Source organism: Eschrichtius robustus, chromosome 19 (genome assembly GCF_028021215.1).
Source record: "Eschrichtius robustus isolate mEscRob2 chromosome 19, mEscRob2.pri, whole genome shotgun sequence".
NCBI classification, from domain to species: Eukaryota; Metazoa; Chordata; class Mammalia; order Artiodactyla; family Eschrichtiidae; genus Eschrichtius; species Eschrichtius robustus.
Genome location: NC_090842.1, coordinates 63,774,609 through 63,796,078, shown reverse-complemented (window position 1 = coordinate 63,796,078; position 21,470 = coordinate 63,774,609). Strand labels below are relative to the sequence as shown.

The following is a 21,470-nucleotide window of genomic DNA, read 5'->3' as shown; positions in this document are numbered from 1 at the left end:
GCCCCACTGACTGGCTGTGTGACCTTGGCCATGGATTTGCCCTCTCTGAGCCTGTCCTGTAGGATGGACCCGTACAAGCATCCTTGATGGGTTTGTCACGTGAAGAGGGTGAGACCAAGCAGGTGTTTTGTGAATTCTGGTTAAATTAGCATCTTGGGGATCTGGAGTGGAGCTGAGCTGGGGGCCAGGTTGCGTTTGGCCAGGCCAAGATGAAGGGGGAGGACATTCCCTCATCCAGCAAGTGTTTATCGAACAGCTCTTACGGGCCAAGCACTATGCCAGGTGGTGGGTGCCACAGACAAAACCATGCCTCTCTGAAACGGACAACGTAGTGGGGGAGAGATGCTAGAGACGAATAAAATAGAAATGTAATTTCAGGGAGGCAGTGTTATGAGGAAAATGAGTTAATTCTGGCTTAGAAGAATGCCCGGCACATAGCAGGTATCATGTAAATAAAAATAAAGCCGGGAACTGGACAAGGGGTTATTTTCAACAGGATAGTCAGAGGGACCTTTTCTGAAGAAGTGGCATCTGAGCAAAAACATGAATCAAGTGAGAAAGTGAGCTGTACAGAGATCTAGGGGCAGACAATTCCAAGCAGAGGAAGCAGCAGGTGCAAAGGCCCTGAGGCAGGAGCGTGCTTGTCAGAGGAAGAAGGAGGCCAGTGTGGCTGGAGCATAGGGAGCAAGGAAAAGTGGTAGAAGATGAAGTTGGTGAGGCTGGGGGGTCGGGGGGCAGGGCAGGCAGATCAGCAGGGGCCTCCTAGGCCAGGGCGAGGATATTGGGTCTGACCCAAAGAGTGAGAGAGAGTGACATGTTGTGATTGACATTGGTAAGGAATTGATCTGGATGTGGATGACATCCCTTCCCCCACTGCCCGACCCTGGCCCCACTGCCCCCTTCCTTCTGGGTCCAGCAGAGTGTGTGATTAGAGCAAAGGCTTAGGAGTCAGACAAAGCTGGGTTCGAATCCGAGTGCTGATCGTCACCAGCCACATGACCTTGAGCTCCTTTTGAAGCCTTAGTTTCCTCATCTGTAAAATGGGGACAATAATTTCTATCTCTTGGAATTGTTGGGCCCTTCGGTGGCTACCTCCTCGAAAGTGCTGAGCACCAGACATGCAACATAGTAAGCCCTCCAAGAGGTTTGAATTGGTGGCTTTCAAACTGGATGCTTCTGCCTCCGAGGGGACATTTGGCAATGTCTGCAGACATTCTTGGTTGTCACGACTGGGGAGGGGAGTGCTACTGGCATCTAGTGGTAGAGCCCAGGGATGCTGCTGAAAGCCCTACAATGCACAGGATGACACACACCACCACCACCACCACCACCACCGCCCCCGCTACAAAGACTTGTCTGGGCCCTAAATACCAGTAGTGCTGAAGATGAAAACCCCTGATTGGGAGGTTGGGGTTAGCAGATGCAAACGGCTATATATAAAATGGATAAACAACAAGGTCTTACTGTATAGCGCAGAGAACTATAGTCAATCTCCTATGATAAACTATAATGGAAAAGAATAATTTTTAAAAAGGATATGTGTGTGTCTGTGTGTGTGTGTGTGTGTGTGTGTGTGTAACTGAACTGAATCACTTTGCTGTACAGCAGTAATTAACACAACATAGTAAGTCAACTGTACTTCAATAAAATAATAATAATAATAAAGAAAACCCCTGGTTTAGGTTAGTGCTGTCCGATAGGCTATAACCTGAGTCACACGTGTCATTTTAAATGTCCCAGGAGCCACTTTTAAAAAAAGGAAAAAACAAACAGGTGACATTAATTTTAGTAGCATATTTTATTTAACCCAATGTATCCAAAATCTTATCCTTTCAATGTGTAATCAGTATAAAAATTATTAGAGGGACTTCCCTGGTGGTCCAGTGGTTGAGACTTCGCCTTCCAGTGAAGGGGGTGTGGGTTCGATCCCTGGTCTGGGAGCTAAGATCCCACATGCCTTGTGGCCAAGGAACCAAAGCATAAAACAGAAGCAATATTGTAACAAATTCAATTAGGACTTTTAAAAAAATGAAAAAAAATATATTAGAGATGTTTAAATTACGTTTTTCATGCCAAGTCCTTGAAATCCGGTGTGTAGTTTGTATGCACGGCACCTCTCAGTTTGGACTGGCCACATTTAAAGGGCAAGTGGCTGCTGTCCGGGGCAGGACGGGTTTCCATCAGATGGTTCTGGAAGTTCTTAGCACCGTGTCTGTGTCCACTCATGGTGACCTTAACTGTTTGTTTGGTTTTTTTTTCCTTTCACCCTGTGCCACTGACCATCAGGAGACGTGTGCTAGGATCCTCCTCTATCGAGGGGCCAACAAGGACGTGAAGAATAACAGCGGACAGACCCCCTTCCAGGTCTGGGGCTGTCGGGGCTGGTTGGGAGGGGGCATGAAGAACACAGAGGGGGTAAGGAAGGTGGGAGACTTTGGGGTGCTGGGAGGGAGGCACTTGGTCTGGGAGAGGAGGAAGGACAAAGTTAGCGGGGTGAAGGTTTGGGGGGTGCAGCTGGCCAGAGACCTCACAGTGTTTCCTGCTTCCTCTCTCTCTCTCTGTCTCTTTCTCTCTCCTCCCTGGGCTCCCTGTAACCCCTCCCGCCAGGTGGCAGTGATTGCTGGGAATTTTGAACTCGGGGAGCTGATCCGAAACCATCGAGAACAGGACGTGGGTGAGTGAGCTAAGGGGAGAAGCTGGGGGCCTGGGGGGCTGCGTGGTGGGATTGGGGAGTCAGTGAACCTGATCTGGGGGCCAGGATGGGATCAAATACACCTTAGAGTAGCATGAACCACTGAGCAGCGGCGGGGGTGGGGTTCCCGGCACCCCACTCTTTCTTATCTCTGTCTTTCTCCCCTCACGCTTCTCCCCCACCATCTCTCGCCCCTATGCCCTCCCCACCTGCCTCTGCCTCCCTCTGCCCTCCTGCCACCATGCCCCCCTCAGTGCCCTTCCAGGAGTCCCCCAAGTACGCAGCCCGGCGACGGGGACCCCCCGGCGTGGGGCTGACGGTGCCCCCCGCGCTGCTGCGGGCCAACAGTGATACCAGCATGGCCCTGCCTGATTGGATGGTGTTCGCCGCCCCGGGGACCTCGTCCGCCGGGGCCCCCGGCCCTACCTCAGGGCCCCAGGGCCAGTCGCAGCCCTCGGCCCCCAGCACCAAGCTCAGCAGTGGGACCCTCCGAAGTGCCAGCAGCCCCCGGGGCGCCCGGGCCCGCTCCCCATCCCGAGGGAGGCACCCCGAGGAGGCGAAGAGGCAGCCCCGTGGACGGCCCAGGTAGGGGAAGGCTCAGCCCTGATCCCACAGACCCCATCCCAGCCAGATCCCCTCCTCAGAGCCGCAGCTCCGCGCCCCACCCCGGGCCAGCCCAGCTGCCTTCCTCCTGTGCCACATGTGGCTGGTCCCCCATCCATCCACCTCACTGGTCCCAACCTCAGACTACCAAGTCCCTCTCCTCACCCTTGAGGAAGTAAGTGAGGGTATCGTGAGCCACAGTCTTGCACCCGTGTCCAAGTGCACCAGCGTTTAGCTGAGCACCTACTCCATGGGCCTGGGTGGGGAGGGGCCCAAAAGAAATGTTGGACAGACAGACAGACAGCCTGGGCAAGGTGAGAGGAAGCCAAACAGAGTGGGGGTGGGCGAGGGAGTCGGGGAGGGGTTTCCAGGCTTGGAGATGAGACCAGAGGTAGGGAGGATGGGCAGGGAGCATTCTGGGGTAAAGAGGCCAGGCTGGCTAGAGGAGGACGGGAAGGGGGTGCTGTGGCTGGCCGGCCTGTCCTGAGGACGTGGGCGGGAGGAGGATCACAGCGGGGTGGGGATGGCAGGCAGAGGAGTTGGACTCAACCCAGGAGGAAGCTGGGAGTCGCTGAAGGCCCGTGAGCCAGGGATGACACAGTCAGAGCTCAGCTTCAGGAAGCTGAATCAGGCAGGGCATGCAGGACCGTGGGAGGGGACAGAGCCGGAAGCCAGGAGGCAAGAAAGAGGGCTGGAGCGGGGCCAGCGGCCGTCCAGCAGGGGGATCGCCCAAGTGCCCTCTTTCCCTGAGGACGCCAGAGCTGGAAAACGCACTCAAACTCCCTCCCCGACCCTGATGTTCCATCTCCCCCCAACCCAAGGACCCCTGTTCTCCTGGAGGTGCCCCCTCCCTCCACTCTCCCTTGCCTCTCACACCCTCTGTGTATGCAGCTCCAGCGGGACACCCCGGGAAGGGCCAGCTGGGGGCACAGGGGGCTCCGGGGGCCCCGGGGGCTCCCTGGGCAGCCGCGGGAGACGCCGGAAGCTCTACTCAGCGGTCCCCGGACGCTCCTTCATGGCTGTGAAGTCCTACCAGGCCCAAGCCGAGGGGGAGATCTCCCTGAGCAAGGGCGAGAAGATCAAAGGTAAAGGGGCAGGGCCCGGCTGGGCTGTGGACGAGGGTCGGGCAGGTGAACTAACCCTTCAGGAAGGGACCGGTCAATGACAAACAGTTCTCCAGCACCTAGCATGTCCAGTGAACGCCGGAGACCTCAGAGAGACCTAAATGCCCCTTCCACCTCGGAGGGGCATAAAGCGTAGCTGGGATGAGGCCATCAGGAGGTGGTGTCCAGGCAAAAGAGGGGCGATGAGCATTTGTGAGAAGCTGACGCCAGCAGGCACGGCCCGAGCGCTTCCCCTGCGGGGTCCCATCTCACTCACGATCGCCCTTCCAGGCAGCTGTCAGGAGCCCATCGCACAGTTGAAGGAGCAGAGCCTCACATGGATGAAATGACTTGCCTGAGGTCCCCAATCTGAGCCCAGGGTCTTTCCCGCTCTCGTGTTTGGAGAGTGAGGCCACGCCGCCTTGACTTCACCTCCTGCCTCTGCCAGGAGTTCTCATCTGAGACACGGGGTGGTGCCTACTTCCCCGGGCTCTGATAAGACGGCCAGTGTGCGAAGCCCGGCCCATGCTGAGGGCTCCCTAAATAGAGGCTGCTGTCATGGGGGTTTGCCTGTCTTCGGTTTTCCTGTCTTCATCTGGAAAACCATGCCAGTATCACCCATGTGCAGACTTCGCACCTCGCAGGGCTGTGGATGAGTGTTCTTGGACAGAATGGTGCTTTGGAGACAGGAAGTGCCCTGCAGTAGTTAATTCGAGATGGGGGAGCAATTCTTTGCCCGACTCTAGGCTTGCAGAGGAGCCGAGTAGCGTAGTGGTTGAGAGCCAGGCTGATTGGGTTCAAATCCCAGCTCCACCACTTCTTAGCGGGGCGACCTCAGGTGAGTGACTTCTCTGGGCCTCAGTTTCCTTGTCTGTACAATGGGACCCTTGCGAGGATTAGAGTCAGTTCTTGTAAAACCCTTAGAACAATGATTCTCACATAATAAGCGCCAGCTGTCATTACCATAAGCGACCCCCACTACGGGCACTTAGAAGAGAGAGACCCTGGGCACCGAGGAAGCTGGGGGAGGGGGGTGTCCTCCCAAAGGAGTCAGAGTTTAAGTGGGCCTTGAAGCATGTGCAGGGATCAGAGTATCAGGCAGGTTGTGTAACTGCATCTCTTTTGTAGTCTGTCTCCCTATCACCTGAGTTCCTGAAGACAAGGTCACCTGTCACCAGGGGCTGGGTCACCAGGGCCCAGTTTAATGACCCAGCACACAGGAAGCCTCAGTGCACACCTGCTGAGTGAAGGGATGAATGGATGAATGACCAAACGCCCAAGTTAACTGTGGGGGGCAGAGGCAGTGCCTCTGGAGGCACCGTGCCTGGGGAGCAAGTGTATGGGTGTGTATGTTTGTGTGCGTATGTGTGTGGGTCTGGGGGTGGGGTCAGGTCTGTGCTTTGAAGGAGGCAAAAGAAGAAAGGGAAGCTGAGGCCAAGTGTGAGGGACCTTCGCACAGGCAGAGGGCCATGGGCTGTATCTTCCATGTGTCTTTCTGAATGTCAAGCCCAGCAATTCTATGCACTGCCCTGTTTTCCTATCCTTTCCTTTCATTAAAAGATGCTTAATTGCCTCGAAGCACACCCACATCCACAATGTCACTGACCTTTGCCACAGCCCGATGAGGCAGCGGGCTCTCTCTGCTCTCAGGACCCAAGCCTAGTGCCTTAGCCTGGCCTGCAAGCCCCTCCTCTGCCCGCCCACCAACCTCATCTCATGCTACTCTTTCCTTCACCCGCAGGGCTCCAGGGAACTCATCCTCCTCTCCCTTCCTCAAATGCCCCAAGTCCTTTTTTTTTTTTTTTTAATTTATTTATTTTATTTCTTATTTATTTTTGGCTGTGTTGGGTCTTTGTTGCTGCACACAGGCTGTCTCTAGTTGCGGCGAGCGGGGGACACTCTTCGCTGAGGTGTGCGGGCTTCTCACTGCGGTGGCCTCTCTTGTTGCGGAGCACGGGCTCTAGGCGCGCGGGCTTCAGTAGTTGTGGCTCGCGGGCTCTAGAGCGCAGGTTCAGTAGTTGTGGCGCAAGGGCTTAGTTGCTCCACGGCATGTGGGATCTTCCCAGACCAGGGCTCGAAACCATGTCCCCTGCATTGGCAGGCGGACTCTCAACCACTGTGCCACCAGGGAAGTCCCCCAAGTCCTTTTCCACAACAAACCCTTTGCACATGATGTTCCTTCTGCCTGGAAAACCTTTCCCTCCTCTCTTTGCCTCCTCCACTCCTAGCATCCTTCAGGTCTCAGCCTATATGTCACAACCTCTGAGACACGTTTGTGGTCCCCCTTTGCCATAGGATTTATATACTCCCATCTGGTCTTTCTCCAAATACCCTTTCCTTTGTCCCTCAAGCGTTGACCTCAGTTTCCAATCATGGGGTCACTTGGAGAGTTATACCTCTAATGGCTGCCAGTCTGGAAGCTGTGTGAGGGCAGGAACCACATTTAGTGTGTCCAACAGCTCTACCCAGTTCCTAGCCTGATGTCTGACTCATGACTGGCACTAAATACATATTTGTTCAGTGAACAAATGATTGATTCCGAGACCACCCAGCCAGACATGGCGGAGCCAGCCAAGAACCCAGACACCTTGACACACATCTCCTGCTCTCTTCCATGACCTTGAGCATCTCCTCCATTTGGTTTCCCCAGGCCCTCTCAGAGGGGGTGGTTTGTGCAGGGAAAAGCATCAGATGGCCCCAACCCCAATCCTAGCGTGGCTTGAGCCATCCCTGGGCAAGAGATTGTTCTGCTCTAGCTTCAACTTCATCTTTGAAATGGGAAATCAGTTGTTACCTACCAGGTAGGTGTAAGGATGGAGTGAGCAAAGGATGTGAAGGGCCGAGTGGGAACAGAGCTGTGAAAGGTGCTGGAGAGATGGATGACTTTGGGCTTGCCCTCATCGTCATCAGGAACAGCAGCAGCAAAGTGCTGGAACAGAGAGGTAGCAAAAATAAATGACTAAAAGCATCTGCTCTGGAAACAGCGCCGTGTTCAAATCCAGGCTCTGTCGACTGCAAGCTGCAAAACCTTGAGCAGTTGACCTCAGCTCTCTGAGCCTCAGTTTCTCCACCAGTAAAATGGGGTGAATGAAAGTGCCCCCCCCACTTAGGGTCCTGGCCCCAAGTGAGAGCTGGATAAACATTAGCTGCCCCTGCTGCCCATCTTTGCTGTCGGTCAATGTGTGCTTGATGGTTAAGGGGTGAGGGCGGCAGGAAGTGGCCTCCAGTAACGAGCGGTGGAGAGAAGGAAAGAGGTGATTCTACTGTCCCTTCTAGAGCCAGGGGAAGCAAAGAGAAATGGAAGGAGGGGTCTGGGAACAGATGACAAAAGATTAAGTGGCAAGGAGACTGCAGGAGGCGGCAGGGGCAGTGATGGGGGTGTAGAACTTGACCTAGGAGCCTGGGAGGGTTTAGGGAAATTTTGGAATAACTGAGTTGTGACTGGTTACCGGGGGAGATGAGAACCAGTTGTGGGCGTGTCCCTAACCTCCAAGGACCACGTCATGGGACACAGCCCTTTTCCCCAGTGCCGTTTTGATGTCGCCACTGGGTCCAGGAAGCTAGTATGCAGAAGCGACATGATTTGTATCTCCCCCTTCCCCCTTGCCCCTTCCTTGGACATTTATTAAGGATGCCCTTGGGCCAGGTTCTGTGCTAGGTGCTGAGAATTCTGGAAAGGCTGTGCATCAAGTGTTGGGAGCGGGTGGGGGTGTGGGCAGCACAGAAATGCAGAAATGTTTCTATGTCCCTGCTCCCCATCTAGTGCTTAGCGTCGGGGAAGGAGGCTTCTGGGAAGGCCAGGTCAAAGGTCGCATCGGCTGGTTCCCCTCTGACTGCCTGGAAGAGGTGGCCAACCGCTCCCAGGAGGCAAAGCAAGGTAACGAGGAGCCCCCAATTGTCCCCGATTTACTCTAGGTTCTCATGTCCCTTCCCTCCCCCTCCTGATGGGGGTGGGGTGCTGGGAGGTAGATGGGAAGGCTTGGGCCAGGACCCCAGGGGGTGGGCCCATGGTTTCCAGAGTGAAGGTCCAAGGTCATCCTTTGTCTCCCCGCAGAAAGCCGAAGTGACAAGGCAAAGAGACTCTTCCGGCATTATACCGTGGGCTCCTACGACAGCTTTGATGCCCCAAGGTAAATGTCCTTACACCCTCGGGCGCCCCCCCGCCCCAACTCCCTTACACTCCACCTTTTAAATATTTCCACCGCCTCTAAGCCTCCTTTCTCATCTGCTCCCTCTAAACTTTGATCCAGGGGTGGGGGAAGGCAGAGTTAGCTTCAGACTACATAGCCCAATCCCAAACCGTCCTTGGCAGCCACTGAGACTGCCCAGCTCTGGGGTAGCCAGAGACCGATGAAATGGATTGGGGCAAGGTGGGGATGCCTGGGGGGCTGGGGCGCTCATGTGTATGGCTGGCTGGCGGCTTTGGTCTCCTTCATGTGCCACATCTCTGTGCAGTCCTGTGCAGCAGAAGTGTATGCATTCCTGTGCTGGCGTAGGGAGGGGGGCAGGCAGAGCTGGGCCAGGCGGGGTGGGGGCGGGGAGAAGGCACACTGACACCTTTCCCCTCCCTGGCTGCTGGCTGACTTGCTTCTGAAGCTTGATGGATGGGATTGGCCCAGGGAGGTGAGAGGGGAGGGGAAGGGAGGGGATGGGGTTAGGAATGGGAAGGAAGGGGTGCCTGGGGGTTGTATGGATGTGTGTGCACCACCAGAGCTGGAGTTTCCCTGTGCGTGAACATCTTACACAGGCGAGCATCCTTGTACGGATTCCCCGAGCGTGTTCTTGCCCGTGTGTCTCTGTAGGTGCGCATGACACGTGTCTGTGTGCATGTGTGGCTGGAGGCCCCTAGATGTCTAGCCTGGCACATGTGCCCGTGACAGCGAGAGGGTCTGTCCTGCTCTGTATAGATGGGCGCATTTGTGGCTGTCATTTATGGGTGCACGATTGTGGCTAATCGTGCAGCTGGCTCTGCACATTTCCCTGAATCTGTGTGTCTGAGAATGAGGGCCAGTGTTTCCAGAGATGTCCTGCTTACCACATGTGGGCAGCTGGGTCTCTGCACATGCCTGTCCCTCTTAACGCATGTCACTGTGTGTGCGCATTAACAGATAAAGTTGTGTGCATGCATTTGCACCTGTCTGATCTGGAATTCAGGACCTGGGGTGTTGGGGGAGGGGAGGGCAGAAGACGGGAGGACTCCAGGGCTTGAGCTTCCAGAAGGGCAAGGCTGTGGGGGAGGGATGGTCGTAAGCGGGCATCTGAAAGATGAATCCTCCCCTCCCCCACCGCTCCCCCTAATCCAGGGAAGGGTCTCCTTGTTCATGGCATCCTTCCATTAAATGTGTCCAAACCTATGTGTCTGTGTTCTGGCCAGTGGGGATGGATGGGGGGGTGGAGGGGGGAGAAATGACAATATGAGAAGAGAGGGCGGGACTGGGGTCCCACCCTGCGCCCCAAGTGTCCGAGGCGCTTGACCATTGTGCGTGTTCGCCTGGCACGTCTCCGGCTCTGGGCACTGGGTGAGTATCGAGGTCCCCACCACCACCACCCGGAGTCTCCCCATCAGCCTCTGCTTCTTGTCTCTGTCAGTGTCTCTCTGGGTCTCCTCTTGGCTTTGGTTTGGGGGTCACTTGCTCTATAGCTGGATGGGGGTGGTCCCTCTGGCCCTCAGCTACTTCCTTCTCCTCTCTCTAGCTCTGTCTCGTCGAGGGCATTTTCTTCCCTCTCCTCCACTCCTTGTGCCCGCTTGGCATGTGCTGCTGTGTTTGCAGCGTGTCTGAGCTTCTCCTTCTCCTGCCTCCCCCCCCCCTGCTCTCCGCCCCCCTGTCTGGGGTGCCCTGGCCTGTGTTGTGACCCCGCATCCCAGCTGGAGCTGTACCGTCCTCCTAGCCTGTGCTGCCCTCTCTCCTCTCCCTGGGGGTCTGCGGCTCTCGTGTGAGCCGTGGAGAGTGGATGTCCCTCCGCCTGGACTTCTTCGGGGGGAGGGGTGTCTCTCGCTGCTCTGGCGCCCAGTCTGAACGTCCTGGCCTTCCCTTTCCGGCCCTTCCAGACTGTGTTGGGGTGCACTGTGTGTCTGTCTGCGGGGGGGAGGGGCTGTGTGTCCCCTCCTGGGGTCTCTCTCACCGTGTTGTCCCTGCTTGGGAAGTGGGGCTTGGTCCGCGCGTCCCTGCACGCGGTTGCGAGGCATCTTGTGTGATGTTGTGCGTCCCTCTCCCCCCTCTCCCTCTCTCTGCACCTGCGCGGGAGGGCTCTGGAGGGGGGAGGGGGGGTTAAGGGGGAGGGCCAGACCGGAAGTGCCTCCCCTTCTCCTCCCCCCCCCCGCGCCTCGCCCCTCCCCCTTCTCCCGCCAAGGGGGCCCCCACGTTCCCCTCCCCCCTGTCCGGCCCCCTCCACCGCCCGGCGCAGGACGGCAAGGGGTTAAGCCTCGCGCCCGCCGCCCGCCTCCGGAGCTGTCCGCGGTGCTGAAGCCGGCGCCGTCCGCGGTCCTCTCGCTCCCGCCGCGGCCCGACCCCGCGCCCCGCGCCCCCGCGCCCCCCGGCATGTGAGCCCCCGGCCCTGCCCTCCCTCCCGCGGGAGGGTGCGCGCCCCCTCCCCCTCCCCCCTCCCGGCGCGGGTCAGCATGAGGCGGGGCCTGGGGGCCCGGACACGGGGGTTCGGCCGAGCGGGGACGGGGACGCGGCGGCGGCGGCGGCGGCGGGGGCGGCCGGCACCGGGACCGGGGCCGGGGCCGGGGCCGCGGCGGCGATGGCTTTGTCTGCGGGCGGCGGCGCCGGGGGTCTCGGGGGCCGCCCCGGTGGGGGCTCCCTGCCGCAGCCGCCCCCCGCGCTCTCCTCCAGCTGGCCGGCCCTGGGGCCCCGGCGGCGCAGCGTCTGGTATATCTACAGGTAACGGAGCGCGCCGCCCCTTTTCTCCGCGGCCCGACCAGGAGGCCCCGGCCCGCTGTGACGACCCTCCCCCAGCCGCTAATCCCCCATCCCTGGGACTCCTCCCCCGCCCCCAAGCCGCCCCCTCCGCCCTTCTGCCCTAACCTCTCAGCACTAAAGCCTTTCCGGACCCCTCATCTCTACCTTTCTTTTTCTCATCCGCCTCCCTGGGCCTCTCTCCCCGAGCACCCCGCAACACACACACACACACACACACGCACACACGCACACACACGCACTCTCCAGGCCCCTCGCAGGCCCTTCCAGGCCCCCTTCAGCTCTTCCTCCAAGACCTCCCTTCAAGGGAGGCCCTCCAAACGGACTCCACTCCGGGTTTCGGGCCCCACTTGTCCTTTCTGCCACCCTTAGCGCCCCCATTCTGGAGCCCTCCGCTCAGGCGCCTACACCCCAGGCCCGCGTTTCTCTGATTCCTGTATCCCCACACCCCTTCAAGGAGTTGGCAAGTCCCCCCATTCATACCCCTCTCTCCCATTCACAGTCATTTCCCCCCCCCCATCACACACGCATCCCGCCCCCGGCCTCCCCTCCCCTCCCTTCCTCTTTTTCCGCTGCGTGTCACTGTGAGACTGTGCGTGTGTTCCTGTGGCTGTGTTGGTGTGCGTGCGTGTGTGGCTGCCTGCAGCCGTGTGTGTGTGTGTGTGTGTGTGCGCGTGTGTGTGTGTGCGTGTGTGTGTGCGTGTGTGTGTGTGGCTGCCTGCAGCCGTGTGTGTGTGCGTGTGTGTGTGTGCGTGTGTGGCTGCCTGCAGCCCTGTGTGTGTGTGTGTGTGTGTGTGTGAGAGAGAGAGAGGGATGGAGAGATGGTGGGCTCCCAGCCCACCCCCAACTGTGTCCATCTGGGTGTCCCTGTTTGACGGCGTCTGTCTCTGTGTGTGACTTGGAGCGATAGCGAGGCTCTCTAGGGACTCGTGTGTGTTTGTGTGTGTTTGGGGGGGGGGGTCTGTCCCAGAGACTGCGGCTATGTTTCCCAACACCCACCCTCCTTTGCCAGGCCTGTCCTCTCCCCGACAGCTCCCCCCCTTCACCAGTGACTCCGTGTGTCTCCATCCCCATGCGCCCCTCTCCCTGCCCCCTGGGGGTCTATGCCTGTGTGGGGCACGTGTGCTGAGACACGGCTGAGCTTCTGCACGGGGAGCTGCATCTGCCTGTGTGTGCCGCTTCTCGGCATGGGAGGGGGCTGGCTTCCCAGCGTGGGGGCCTGTGTGCAGGCCCTGGAGAGGCCGGTGGAGATGGGTACGCGGGGAGGGGCTGAGTACCAGAGGGGGGCGCTATGTACAGCAGCAGGCTCTGGGCTGTGGGATGCTGGGTGTGTGAGAGGGACCTTCGGGGTGGGGGTGGAGGGAGTCGATGCTGCCGCAGTCTCTGTGTGTGGGATCTGGTGAACAAGAGCTGGCCGCTGAGCTCCAGAGGCCGCTCAGGGTCGCCGAGGCATGGCTTGGGGGAGAGCATTGTGCGCGCTCCTGCAGGGCAGGTAGTCAGCAGTACGGAGCATGAATGGGGTGCTGCGTGGGTAGCGAACACTAGGGCAGGGGTGGGGTTAGAGGGTCTGGGTAGGAGGGTGACAGGATGAGAATGGAACGGCGGTGGCGGGGGGGACACTGAAGTGGGGGGACATGGGGAACACCAGAGCATAGAGCGTGTGTGGAGTGTGCGGAGAAACGGGGTAAGGAGGGAATGCAGGAAATGTGAAGAGAATTTGGGGGTGGGGATTTAGGCAGTTTAGGGAGAGCACAGACAGAGGATGCAGGGAATGTAAATGAAATGCAGCTGCAAGCAAAAGGAGGCGGAAGGAAGGGTGTGTGATGAAGTGAATTGAGGATGCAAAAGTAGGAGGAGGTTTCCACGGATGAGAATGGAAGGGGGGGGGGACTGGGGAGTATGAAAGAAACCTAGGATGCTGTAGGGGCCACAGTGCAGGTTCTGTACACAGGCTCGAGAGGATGTGGGAGGGAGGAGGGCAAAGGAGGGGGAAAGGTGTCCTGAGAGGGGTCAGGAGGTCACAGAAATCAACGGAAGACACTTTGGGAAAGAGGATGTGCGGTGTGTGAGGGCAAAATGGGAGGTGAAGGGAGGACCCCGTGGGGTGTGATGAGGGCTTGCGGAAGTGAGGGCTGATGGGGGGTGGGTTAGGGTCCTGTGGAGCTTTCAGATGATTTGGAGGAGGGGGGATCGGGGTGCAGAGCGAGGAGGGGGCATACACAGGAGTGGGGGAGAAGGAGTACAGAGTTGCAGGAAGCTGTGAGGGCAAGAGGGCCATTAGACAGCTCAAGAAGAATGTGGTGGATGAGAGAGACGCCACACAGAGCTGGGATTTGTGTGAGAAATTCGTGGGAAGGAGAGAGGCATATGCCCAGGATGGGGAGACTTGAGAGGGAGGGACAGAGGGGGGTGCTTCGATGGTCCGGGGGTGTTTGGATATTATTGGGGTATATGGGTGGCCTGCGGGGAATTAAAATCTTGGCTTTGACATTTTTCTGGCGGTGTGATCTTGAGCAAGTTATTTCTCGGTGCCTCAGTTTCCTCATCTATAAAACGCGAATGATAGCAGTCAACCCCTCCCAGGGGTGTTGTAAGGACTGAGTGAATAAATTAATGTAAAGTGCTTGGAACGCCATCTGGCATTCAGCAATGGTTCAATAGATGTTACTCCTTGTTGTGTTACCGGCATAGCCTGGGATAAATTTCAGGCACGGGGGCGGGGGGGCACGTGCATGGTGAATTTGGGACAGATGTCTTTGTGCTGGGGTATTTGGGTGCAGTGGAGTGGAGGGTATTACTACTGAGTTACCCAGGTGTTTTCTGGGGCATTGTTGAAGACTTTTGTTCGCTGTGTGAGCTCAGGCAAGTTTCTTAACCTTTCTGTGCTTCCGTTTCCTCACTTGTAAAGTGGAAATGGTACCCACACTTACCTGGGGGCTGACTGTGGGAGACAATTAAGTCATTTACCCATGAGGGGTTTCAAATACTGCCTCGCACATATCAAGTGCTTCTTCTTGGCATCTAAAGGATATGGGAGTTTTGTTGAATTGTATCGGGGGATGGGATGTTTGGGGAAGGCTTATGTATGAAGTGTGAGGAGAATGTGTGGGTGAGAGATTCCAGGGGCAGGGGGAAATTGGGGGAAAAGTAGGGGTTTGTGGCATGCATGAAGACAAGTGAAACTTCTGTAAATGAGGAATAAAGGGGATCTGAATAGCATTACTGGCCACTGGGGGGTGGGGCCCTGGAGATCTGGAAGGGCTATGGGGGTAGCAAGGACATGAGGGCTCAAAGGAGCATGTCAGGTTACACCGTGGGCACAGAGGTGGGGACAAGGATGCCACAGAGTTCATGGTCAGGAGCCGGCAGCTCTGACTTCTCAACCAATTTCTGTCAGCCCTGTACACTCGCTCTTGGTGCCTTCTTTGCCTCTTTCCTCCCCTCTCCTCCCCTCCCCCATCCCCGTCAACCCCTTCCCTCCTTCTCTTCCAACATCCCCTCTACCCAGCTACAAAGGTGGCTGGTCCCTGGGTTGAATATAAGGTCAGGAAGACATAGCGGGTATGGTGTAGACGTGTTTATGGGACCATCGTGAACTTTGAGCAAGGGCCGTGGCGGGCTGCGTCTACACGCGCATGCCTGCTGTTGGGCCCACCAGATTATAATAAGGAGGGTGGGAGCAGGGACGTCCCTACGGTACAAATGCATGGATTTGACAGTGGACATCCTGGGGGGTCGTGGGAGTATCTGGCGTGCTTGTGTGTGTGGAGGGAGGGTGGCACCGAAATACAGCAGGAGCACCTTAAGTGTTATTGGCGTGTGCTGGTTTGTGCTCAGGGGGCGTGTTATGGGAATAGACTGAGATCAAAGCGAAGGGGAGTTATTACTGGAGCATACTGGGATGTGTCGGGGTGTTACTGAAATATACTGGAGTATTCGTGGAGGGCTGTTTTGTCAGATCTCTGGGGGCAGGCAATTGGAGTGCGCAGGGAGCATGCTTGGCTATTATTGGAATGTGCTAGGGCCCGTGGGTATTACTGGGGTACGATGAGGGGGTCTGTGTGTGTGCTGGGCCGGGTTTCTGACCTGACTGCAGGATGCTCTGGATGCAGCAAGGCACGTGTCCTGGTGGCTCTGGGGTGGGGTGACTGTGGGTATTCAGAGGAGCCTGGAGCCGGGGTGTCTGGGTATTCCTGCTGTATACTGGGGTGCCTGGAATGGAATGGATGTGTAATCCTGATGTACGCAGTGGTGACGTCTAGGCTTTGGGGCTGTTATCTGAGTGAGCCCCGGGCGGCTGTTGAGATACACGGAATAGGTTTGAGTTTAACTGAACTTTGCCGGGTATGTGAGCCTTGCCTAAATGTGCTGGTGGGCTTTGGTGGCCTTACTGGGGACCATCCACGTATTCACACGCAGTTTGCATTTTGCTAGAATCTACCGACAGCATGAAGGAGATACATTTGAGATATACCGGGAAATAGATGTCAGCGCTGTCCGCTAGAATTTTCTGCGGCGATGGAGATGTTATGTATCTGTGCTGTCCAGCGTGGTAGCCACTAGCCGCATGTGGCTGCCAGGCACTTGGAAACGTGGCTAGTGGGACTGAGGAACTGAATTTTTCGATTTAATTTTTAATTAATTTGCATATAAATAGACACAGGCCGCTAGTGGCCACCATATTGGACAATGCTGAATAAGCAATGTTACAATATGTGTGGGGACCTGGGGAGTAGTTACTGGAGCATATATATAGTCAAGGAGTTGGGAGAGGTATTATCCAAGTGCATGTGTCCTCTAGACCAAAAGACTTGACCGAAGACAGCGAATGAATTCTATTGCGCACGTGCTACGGTACCCAGCACTGTGCCGAATACTATACATACTATATATAGGGAACTTCCACAGCGACCCCATCAGGTGCAGCCTGTTATTGTTGCGCATTATAGATGAGGAAACTGAGGCGCCAAAGGTTAAAGTCGTGGGCTCAAGGTCACAGGCAGGAAGTGGCTAGCAGGGACTCCAGCCAGGCTGTCTGGTGATCTGGCAGTTTAGCCCTCCACTCCCCACACTGTGCTTTGCTGAATGGATGGGTGGATGGATGCACCGATGGATGAATGAGGAAAGACTGAGTGGGAGAGCGAGCTCTCTGGGCTCTGAGGGGGAGGCTTGTCAGGGCTGCTGCGAGCATACACATGTGGAGTGGGTGAGGAAACTCCTCGGAGGGGGGATGACTCGTTCTGGAGCTTGGGCTCAGGTCACCAGGTGGCTGGTGGGGCACGGGCTCTGGGTCTCATGAGCCCTTTTCCACCCGCCCCACCCCTGCCCCTCCCCCACCCTCCCCGCCAGTGATTACATCATCAAGGAGAAGACAGTTCTGCTGCAGAAGAAGGACAGTGAGGGGTTTGGGTTCGTGCTCCGGGGGGCCAAGGGTGAGTGCCGGCCGGGGAGGGCACGGGAGAAGGGCCCTCTGACCCAGGGGGAAGGACAGGGAAAGGGACCCCAGCCTGCCCACCACCCCACCCCAGGGTGCTGGTCCCTCAGCTACGGTGAGGCCTCCGTGACTTGGGTCTGAGCCCCATCCCCTGCTCGGCCTCTCCACCCCCTCCCCTCCGACCCCGCCGGCTCCTCCCCATCTGCAGCGCAGACCCCCATCGAGGAGTTCACCCCCACCCCGGCCTTCCCGGCGCTGCAGTATCTGGAGTCGGTGGACGAGGGGGGCGTGGCATGGCGAGCCGGACTGCGGATGGGAGACTTCCTCATTGAGGTGAGCCCCAAAGGCCTCTCCGAAGACCCTACCCCTGGCCCACCTTCCACAGACACCGCGCTCTCCTCTGGGCCCCTAGCAACAAATCCTCAGACCCTTCGTGATCTATGCCAGGATGCGGCTGCCCAAATCCAGATTCTCCTTTGGCACCAAAGCTTCCCAAACCCCGCCCCCTCCCCCCCCCCCCGCCCCCCGCAGCCAGCCTCTGCTTCTTCAGTGATTCAATCTGAAAGCGTTTCTGAAGTATCTCAGATGACAGAGCTGCCCCCCGGGCACGCGCTTGCACACATACACACACACACACACACACAGTGCTGGAGGGCAAGGAGGGAGAGAGAGGCAAATAGGGTGGGCCCAGCCCCTTCCCCAACCCCTTCCCCAACCCTGAGGCCAGGAGAGTTACAGGAGCAGCGAGTTGGGGGCTTGCAAGGCAGAGGAGGGTCAAGGGGAGAGAAGAGTGACCGCCAGTGCCACATACAGGGCAAGGCAGGAGGAGGCCACTTCGATGGGGACCCTGAAGTGGAAAGCATCCCTCCCCTCACCTACTGGATGTGCTCTGGGGGTGTCTGTGCCACAGGTGAACGGGCAGAATGTGGTGAAGGTCGGCCACCGGCAGGTGGTGAACATGATCCGCCAAGGGGGCAACACGCTGATGGTCAAGGTGGTGATGGTCACCCGTCACCCGGACATGGATGAGGCTCTTCATAAGAAAGGTGCTCCTCTCCCCACTTGTGTGGCCGGGCCCGGGTCCCCCACTGCTGCTAGACTACAATCCTCAGGAGCCCGAATGGCCCAGTGGCCCCTACCACCACCAGCAGCCTTCCCTCCCCCAAGGCTGCTTGTGCATGACCCTCTGGAGAGGAACTGAGTGAGGGCTCAACATGCGGATGGCATCTCTCCTCCGAGCTCTGGGAGCGCCGCGTGGTGAACGGTGGGGGGGAAGGTCATGGGCTTTCTTTCCGTGGTACTGATGCCTGACCCCGCTCATTTTTGCAGCACCGCCGCAGGCTAAGCGGCTCCCGCCCCCAACCATCTCCCTGCGTTCCAAGTCTATGACCTCAGAGCTGGAGGAGATGGGTGAGCTTGCGGGGCTGCTGGGGCCCAGGTGCTGCGGAGGGAAAGGGGCAGAGGGAGGCGGGACCATCCCTGGAGTTTGTTAGTGTTGTTAGTGACCAGGGGTCCTCGTCCTGATCCCGTCCCCCGGTCCATGGGTCAGACTCTCTCTGGCCTGCGTGTGTGTCGCTGGGAAAGGGCGTCTGACAGTCGACTTTCCTTCGTCCTCTTACATCTGTTTCTCTGTCGGGGTCTCTCTCTGCGTCCGTACGTTCCTCTCTGCGGGTCCCTGTTTCCTTTCTAGCCCCTCTCCCTCTGTCCCACCTCAACCCCACCGCCATTCTCCATCTCCCCCTCCACCAGCTCCCCTCACTCCCACTAACAGAAAGGAAGGCGAGCCCCTCCCTCCAGACGGGGCCGAGTGGACCTGGGGGGTCCTGTTTCCCCTGCCGGGGGCGGATCAGGCCGCTAGCTGACCGCCCTCACCCCAGGGCCCTGAGGGAGGCGGGCGTTCCAGAAAGGGGGCCCCTCGCCTCCCCCTGAAGTCCTAACTCTTGGCTCCTCTACTGCCTCTCCCCCGGGCTAGTCTCGCCCTGGAAGAAGAAGAGTGGTGAGTGGGCACAGGACTGGCGGGAGGGCCCCCGTCCCCACCCCGCCGGCGGACTCGCCCCTCCCCCGCCCCGGCCCCTCACTGCCCCACTCGCGCTTGCGCACGCCCGCTGGCCACGCCCGCCGGCCACGCCCGCCGGCCGAGCCCGCTCCGCCCCGCCCTCCGGGGGCGCCCCTGGGCTTCATCCGCACCCTTTGCCCACAGAGTACGAGCAGCAACCTGCGCCGGTGCCCAGCATGGAGAAAAAGCGGACCGTGTATCAGATGGCTCTCAGTAAGATGGCCCGGCCCTGCTCCCTGGGCTGCCCAGGGCTCCGACCCCACACCCACCGGGGTGCCGCATCCGCTCCATCCCTCTCCAGGCCCGCGCCCCCTTCAGCCACCCCCCCCCCCCCCGCCCTGATCACCTTCACGCCTCAACTTGGCCCCAGCCATCAAGTCTGAGTTCCCACCTCTGTTTTGAGCCTCTCCCCACTACCTTCTGCCTCCCTTCCACCCTCCCTCACACGATGGCTGTCCTAGTCACCGCCCTCACCCCTTCCCATCGCTGGGTCCTGCCTGCCGGGCTGGAGACTGTGTCTCCAAGCAGGGCCGTCGGGCCACCGGGAGGGAGACAAGGGTGCCCTTTTCTGGTTCACACAAGACACTGAATGGGCTCCCGGCAGCTCTGTCTCTACGCCAGGCCAAAGCAAACTTCATTTCTCTGGCTCTCCTTCCCTCTTCCGCCTCCCCCTAGACAAACTGGATGAAATTTTGGCGGCAGCTCAGCAGACCATCAGTGCAAGTGAGAGTCCTGGGCCTGGTGGCCTCGCGTCCCTGGGCAAACACCGACCCAAAGGCTTCTTTGCCACTGAGGTAGGCAGCCTGGTCTGGGGAACTGGGCCCTTGGGGGGAAGGAAGCTTGAGGGATGCACAGGGCAACTTGGAGCCTTTACCTCTCTCCTTGCAAATCCTTCCTGACTCCCCCGTGTTTCATGCCCGTCCTACGGGGCACCGCGCTTCCTGGGGTTCCCTCCTTTCTCCCCACTCTGGGCGTCCCCTTTCCTCTCGGCCCATGCTCTTCCTCCCTGTTGTCCCCCCAGATCCCATCTCTCTCACCTCCCTCCACTCTCCATCCTGACTCCTCATGTGCTGCCTCTCTTGCCCAACTCTTTCTGTTCATCTCCATCCCACCTCAAGGGTCTCAGGGAAGGTAAAACGATGTCATGGATGGCGCTCCCTGGCCCAGGCACAGCACATAATAATAGGTGCTCAACAAGTGGTAGTTATTAAAATATTAATTATCATCTCTGTCTGCGCTCTGCCTACTAACCTATAGTGGGTGTTGATCACATTTCTGACACGACGTTTTTACGTGGCTTATCTCATTCGTTCCTTGGAATCATCCTGTGAGGTACACTCGGTTGTGATACAGAAGGGAAACTGAGGCACAGAGAGGGAGCCAGGATTTCAACCCCAGGCAGTCAGGCCACTGGATCCGTGATCCAGCCATGGCCCTGGCTCTTCGGGTGGGGAGCTGCTGGTCCCTTCCTGGCTGCCCTCCTCACTGGACTGTGCCCCTTCATGGGGACACATCCCCCACCAGCCCTGCCAGCGCTTCCCCCCCTCCACCCTCCAGAGGCCACATGGGGCCCTACCCTCTGTCTCAGCACTTCCTTCTTCTCTGCCCAGGCCCTGCCCTCTGACCCCACCCTCTGACTCCCTCCTTTTACAGGCCACACCCACCACTGGTGACCAAGGGACCACTGACTCTAAAACTGGGTGCTTTGACTTTTGCGGGACCATGGACCCCTTTGGCAGGCTGGCATAGTCCTCATAATAATGCTTATAAATGCATAAAATAAAACATAATCTGTAAGGTTCAAGAACAGTACATAATCATGGGGAGTGACAATGGAAGGGTGTAGCCTCGAGGGCAGTGCAAGCCTGAGCAAAGAGTTCGGCTCTTGTGAGTGGATGAAGTTAGGTTACAAGTCCCTTGAACCAAAAATAGAATTTAAAAAACTACATAAGGTAACAAAAGAAGTCAGTTACACCGAAATACAGTTATCAAAATATTTTTTGAAAGCAAAATTTGCGATATAGTAATGTCGGTGCCTTTTCTTCGCGTGGTAGCCAGAAAGATCTGGTGGTGGATCTTGACTACTCTAATTTCGAAGTCCTAAGAAGCATAAACACTATTTAGAGAAATCTGCAGCCTCTGCAATGAAGGATACAGAAATACCTGTGATTTCTGTTGGGGATACAGTCACAGGTTTTGCTAAGACTGACGTGGGCTGTTGCCTACATCCTTAATTGAGAAAATGTTGTGTTTTAGTTGGAGAATAATGAAAATAAAGATGTAGGTTTTTTTTCCCCATCCAAGTAAGCGTGCAGGGCCCCCCTGAAATCTATCCATAGCCTTCTTAAGGGCTCAACCACCTATTCTAGAAGGCCTAGTACTTTTTAAAAATTTTTATTTATTTATTTATTTATTGGCTGCGTTGGGTCTTTGTTGCTGCACGCAGGCTTTCTTTGGTTCCGTCGAGCGGGGGCTACTCTTTGTTGCGGTGCGCGGGCTTCTCCTTGCGGTGGCTTCTCTTGTTGTGGAGTGCGGGCTCTAGGCATGCAGGCTTCAGTAGTTGTGGCTCGCGGGCTCAGTAGCTGTGGCTTGCGGGCTCTAGAGCGCAGGCTCAGTAGTTGTGGCGCACGGGCTTAGTTGCTCCGTGGCATGTGGGATCTTC

At 57.5% G+C, this 21,470-nt stretch overlaps 1 protein-coding gene across 1 annotated transcript in view; it reads left to right on the top strand.

The window, feature by feature from the left end:
- The window catches only part of SHANK1 (SH3 and multiple ankyrin repeat domains 1), a 46,038-nt gene that overhangs the window by 10,492 nt on the left and 14,076 nt on the right, over positions 1-21,470 (top strand). Inside the window, exons 9-21 of the mRNA XM_068527834.1 lie at positions 2,287-2,364; positions 2,608-2,674; positions 2,947-3,277; positions 4,187-4,380; positions 8,162-8,275; positions 8,453-8,528; positions 8,995-9,021; positions 16,668-16,750; positions 16,961-17,085; positions 17,663-17,798; positions 18,082-18,162; positions 18,953-19,021; positions 19,484-19,602. Of these exons, the coding sequence (XP_068383935.1) occupies positions 2,287-2,364; positions 2,608-2,674; positions 2,947-3,277; positions 4,187-4,380; positions 8,162-8,275; positions 8,453-8,528; positions 8,995-9,021; positions 16,668-16,750; positions 16,961-17,085; positions 17,663-17,798; positions 18,082-18,162; positions 18,953-19,021; positions 19,484-19,602 (1,500 nt within the window). The remainder of the gene's footprint in view (positions 1-2,286; positions 2,365-2,607; positions 2,675-2,946; positions 3,278-4,186; positions 4,381-8,161; positions 8,276-8,452; positions 8,529-8,994; positions 9,022-16,667; positions 16,751-16,960; positions 17,086-17,662; positions 17,799-18,081; positions 18,163-18,952; positions 19,022-19,483; positions 19,603-21,470) is intronic.